Source organism: Rutidosis leptorrhynchoides, chromosome 6 (assembly GCF_046630445.1).
Source record: "Rutidosis leptorrhynchoides isolate AG116_Rl617_1_P2 chromosome 6, CSIRO_AGI_Rlap_v1, whole genome shotgun sequence".
Classification (NCBI taxonomy): domain Eukaryota; kingdom Viridiplantae; phylum Streptophyta; class Magnoliopsida; order Asterales; family Asteraceae; genus Rutidosis; species Rutidosis leptorrhynchoides.
Window position 1 is genome coordinate 400,817,573 of NC_092338.1, and position 5,521 is coordinate 400,823,093.

Here is a 5,521-nt window from a genome sequence, read left to right on the forward strand (position 1 = left end):
TGCTTTCTAGGTGCGAATTTCACTGTTTCCCCCGTTTCTTTGTATTCTTTGTTGAAGGCGTTTTCCTTTGGAAAACAACTTCGTTTCTATATGAGTTTTCGTTATTTTGCCAAAAAAAAAAAAAAAAACATATTTACTAATTACTAATAATTATGAAAGAACACTCTGAATGATTGAAATTGACGTATTAATATTTTACATGATTAAATAAAAAAATATACCATAGTTAATTTATAAGTGTTCGCGATATAATTTAAAGAGAGTATTAAAGATAAATCGGGGTGCTGAATGGTTAAAAATATATTTGTGTTGACTGGTTAAGAAAATATTCCAAGTCTAAATGGTTAAACATTGAGTTTTTTTTATCGTTCATTCAACGTTATGTATCATTCTTAAGTTATAAACAAATGCACCGAACGTTAAACGCTTCTGCGTTTTGCATTTATTTAGTATTAAACCATTCCATTTAACTTAACTGTAATCAAACACAACCGAATTGTTGACAAACATACATATTAAGCGAGGCTTTAGGCCGAAGGCCTTTGACATGATTTAAGAACACTAACATGATCAAAATTACAACTTGAACAAATACGTTAATAGCAAGTAATAACCACATAATCCTCGTAACAAACACTATATAAAAAGTTAAGTTTACAACCAAATCGAAATTTAATTTAGATGATGTGTAATTAGAGTTTAATTATATGAGACAAGAAGATGTGGACAGACTGACAGCATACATTAATATAAAAACCATGGTCACGCAAGATGATATTTTAAGTGACCCAATTTAATAAAATTGTTGTCCAAATTTTGAAACATTTGAATTTCTTACACTTGATTACTTGAACGAAAGTTATTAAGACTATCATACAGTAAAACTCCCAATTTATATCACAAAAACTATATTGTTCACACATCGTTTTAGCCAACTTCAATAGGGCAATAGTTGAATAATGTACTCACTTGAATTTCATCCACTGGAGTACTCTTCTTCGTCGGTACTATAATCATAATAATATTCATCAGCTTCATCTTGCACATCGTTCCCGTTTTTTTGATAAGAAATTTCCCTCCTTTTAGCCTTAGCCTTTAACTGATCTTGTATTCTGTCTCTAATAGCTGTTCCCTGACAGATGTTCAAAATAAAGTGAAAATGGATGTTCAAAAGTAACGTTTTGGCTGCTCAACAATTAGTTTTCAAATACATACTAATGCATTAGTTTGTGTTTTATTGATCATGTAAGTACGAGAAAAGGAGAAAGAATACCATTTTATGGCAACCTTCTTCAAACATTTCAAGAAAACCAGCAACCAAACGATCAGCATTTTCAACCCAAAGGGTATGATTCATACCAGCAGTTTTCGCCACGGTTTGAATCTGCAATACATTCAAGGAAACAAAAATCAGCTGATAATTATAGCGACACATTATTTGGGTTACTTATTTTATAGTTCTTTTGTGGTGGTGCCTTGAATAAGTTGAAATATAAAGTTACGGAGATTAAAAAATGAAATAATGAATCAATAAATGGGGCACTAAAAATGTGGAAAATTCCTATACAAGGTAAAGAACCGCGTATTCAGGAGCTGTCTGAGCCAGTACGGTTAATTAGACCAAAATGCATCTCCTATTTTTAGAAATGATTTTCTAGTCGGTATATCCGTATACATTGCATATCTCAAGTCTATAAAATCCTCTGTAATGTAAGCAGAATAGCAGACGCCGAAATTTAGCAGATGTTCTAATTTAGCCATTTACAGTATTACTGAATGCCATTACGTTATACAAAATACATTAACACAAAGGTTAATTAAAATTTCAAAATGTGTAACATATGAAGTATGAGCAGAACCTATATTCCTAAACCTTATTATGATTAACTTTAAGTGTGGATTGTAATGGGTTGGGTTGATTGAACCATAAAAATATTCCATTTTTTATGTCTGATTTATGCATTAAATATAAATAGTTGAATACAGAAAACTATCTTATCACAATATTAATCAGAATTCTTTAGGGGAAAAACAATGGTTGTATGACATATCCACTACAATTACCCTCTTATAAAATTTGGACCCATTTGACCAGTTCATTTTTAGTGAGAACTTACGATGTATCCCATTTGACCCGTTGAGAAATAATATAACCCATATAAATCGTTTATAAGTAGATGGAAATGAAAATGTCACATCTAGTTATTATGCTGTTGTGCTGTTAGTAAAAAGACGCTGTGCAATTATAGACTGCAAAAACTTACCTTTTCTTGATGCTTCTTTACTTTTTCTTGCAGCTTCTTTAGACCCACGTTCACCCTTAACCTCTTTTCCTAAAACAAAGAAAGAGGAATATTTATAATTCGACCTAATTGATAAATGACAGTAAATTAAGGTACGATATATACAATGGTAAATGATGGTTAATAGATAACAAAGAACATACTTTCACATAGCTAACACCAAGATCTTTTCTTGAGTAACCTCGATCCAAGTTACGCAACACATACTCATTGTAGTCTTTAATAATCCTCATAATAATATCCGATGTTGAAATCCCTTCCGTCCGTTTTGTTTCCTTAAATCTGCCAATCGACTTCACCTAAAATCGTAATAGTGCAAGTCTTATGAAAATATGTAACATGATGTAGAAAAATGAACTAAAAAACAGATGTCATTGGGTAATTAAATTGCTATAAATTTAAGAAAGGATATATGTTAATATATTGAGCTTACAAATTCATAGACATCGTTTCCAGCACCACTTGCATCGGCATAACTGATTTATTGAAGACAAACGCAATGAATGCATAGTACACAATACACAATTAACATTAATGTGCATAATTTTAAAAATAATGGAAACATTTAGCGTACTGCCGTACTCCATTAATGCCACTTGGATAGCTAGTTATAGGCTAAAGGCAATGCATGGGTATGCTTGTTGAAATACATAGGATTTTATGTGGGTAGATAACGTGCATATGCATGTATTTGTATGTGTCTACACATACTTACGGAAGAGAATCGTGAGCCACGTAATCTATCTTATGTTTATCAATAAACTCTTGTGTAAGTACCCACGGTGCATCTGGAATAACTTCATCAACCCACCTGCATGAGACCAATAATCAAGCACAATTATATACTTCGAAAACAAAATATATATTAAAGTTATGACTTATGAGTATCAACTAGCAATGCTTAAGCAAATACATAAAACATACTTGCAGTGGCGAAGTGATTCGTAACGTTCCCGATCATTCATGACAGTTTTACCCTTCAGCCTGTGGGTGACTTCGTCGTTGCAGCATCCAACAAGCAGATAAGTATTCGGAAACCTATAGATAAGATGAGAAAACTAAGTTAAAGATATTCACACTTTTCTGACATGTTTTATATTACATTGCCTTATATTAAACAAATAGATAATAAAGGGAATCATACAATTAGTCATATATTATTGGCATTTCGAAACAAATAATTTATGATATAATTACTCTAGTAGGTGTGCTTGTGGACGTTAGTATAAATAGTAAGTTAGCAACCTTGTCACTTACTTGGAAACAGAATTTTATTTTGTTTCCTTGTATACATTTTCCAGCATTATTACAGTGACGATTCAAAAACTGAATTTTCATAGTCCAGATAAATTCCTAAACTAAAAGGTTTCTGTTCTAAATTAAATTCTTCACGTCTTATATTTCTAAGATGCTACCCCTGCATGAAGAGAAATTAAGACATTACTACACATCGCAAGTGGAACACAAAAAAACTTTTTTAGAAAGCTGTTGCGCCAATCCGCAATATTTATATTTGAAAAAATTATATACGTTATGCTTAAATGTATCTTTAGCATTCTCCTAATTTTAATACTTCAGATTTGCTATTTTAGTGTCTTACTATTTACATAAACACAGGAAGGTTAAAAAATTTGCCATAACCTTAAATACAGAAAAGAAGGTGCATATGTATATTTAGCTCAAAGAGATAAAAGAAGATTACAGATTGCCAAATAGTTACCGACAGTTAAATAGTACTACTAATAATTACTGACACTTAAAAGAAGATCATTGAAACTGAAATTTCTTAACCGGGTTTTATTTATTCAATATAGTCGGATACAGATCAGACACACCTCAGGGGCGGATTTGAGGGCTTGCAACACGTGCGGTCGCACAGGGCCCATAATCCAAAGGGGCCTATAATGCTAGTACTTAACCAAACTTTGGCGGATATGAACTTATCTGTACATATATTTAAAACTTCTGTATACAAAAAGGCCTATCTTTTGTTAATTGAACAGAGCCACATAAAAAATTAGAATTGACGGGGACAGCCCTGCACACCTTCATCTACCCCTACATTTGTTTAGGGTGAACTGTGAAGTATTAAAACCCTAATTAACACTAGCATTATTCCGAAACCCTAAATCTACAATCATACATTCTAAATTATAATCCTAACCTCAAAAACCACCAAAAATAGAAAACAGGTATACTAGCTCAAACAAACAGACATAATAACTTAAACAAAGTCAAAATTATATAACTGAAGTTGAATTAAGTCAAAAAGTTCTCAAACCAAATAAATAATCAAATCCAAACTAAGAGATTTTATTGTTGCTGATAATAATAATAATAAATAAATAAATGAAACTTACGATTTTTTAGCTTGTTCAAGAGAGCGAGCATGACCAAAGTGAAAGAGATCATAAATTCCGTCAGCGTAAACACGAACAGGACGATCAGTTGGTGGTGGAATCATCCAATTTCTACGCTCTTCTTTTTGCTCATTTTCCATTTATTATTTTATTTATATTTAATATTTAATATTTAATTTAATTTTATTTATTTATTTAGATCTTTGATTTCTCTGAAGAAGAAGCAGCTTTTTTTTATTGCTAAATTGAACAGTGTGAAAACGCAGGCCTGATTTTTTAGAGCCTTGTTGTTAATTACCATTATACCCCTTTGATTCAAAACGTGTGACTATGTGAGTTGACTCGCTTTATTTTATTTAAAATTAAATGAGTAAATTAACCCGTTGGTCCCTAACTTTTTTTATTTTTTTTGGGGGAAAAAACGAAAATTATATAACAAATCTTTTTCTCGGAAAGGAAAAAAGACAAACAAAATATAAGAACCGAACACGAACAGGACTCGACAGCAGTAAACTAACCCTAACAACAAAACCGGTGCTATAGCTAACTAAACTCGAGTCTCGTCAAGAGCCAACAAAACAACATTACAAACAATCTGAACTTGCGGGCATAGCCCAACGGTTCCCCCATGTACTTTGTGTCATGGGATAGGGAGATGTCATGGGTTCGATCCTTAGAGATGACATGATTTTTCTTTAAACCAACTGAACACCAATAATGGTGGTATATATTGACCCTATATAGAGGTTTTACCGGATTCGTTCACGGACCTCTACCCAGGAACACTACCCGAATGGATGTGCTCTCAGATACCGTCGACCGGGTTCGGGTTTCCTCCCGAACGTGTGTGTTACGTGC

At 32.4% G+C, this 5,521-nt stretch overlaps 1 protein-coding gene across 1 annotated transcript; it reads right to left on the reverse strand.

Annotated features, from left to right (window-relative positions):
• Positions 1-784: 784 nt before the first annotated feature.
• Positions 785-4,888, reverse strand: LOC139852699 (choline-phosphate cytidylyltransferase 2-like). Its single transcript, XM_071842027.1, has 8 exons — positions 4,664-4,888; positions 3,228-3,341; positions 3,019-3,114; positions 2,737-2,779; positions 2,447-2,602; positions 2,265-2,333; positions 1,274-1,384; positions 785-1,132 (listed from the first exon to the last, which is right to left on the reverse strand). Exons 1-8 carry the CDS (start codon positions 4,801-4,803, stop codon positions 977-979), a joined length of 885 nt encoding a protein of 294 aa, XP_071698128.1. The 5' UTR covers positions 4,804-4,888; the 3' UTR covers positions 785-976.
• Positions 4,889-5,521: the final 633 nt, after the last annotated feature.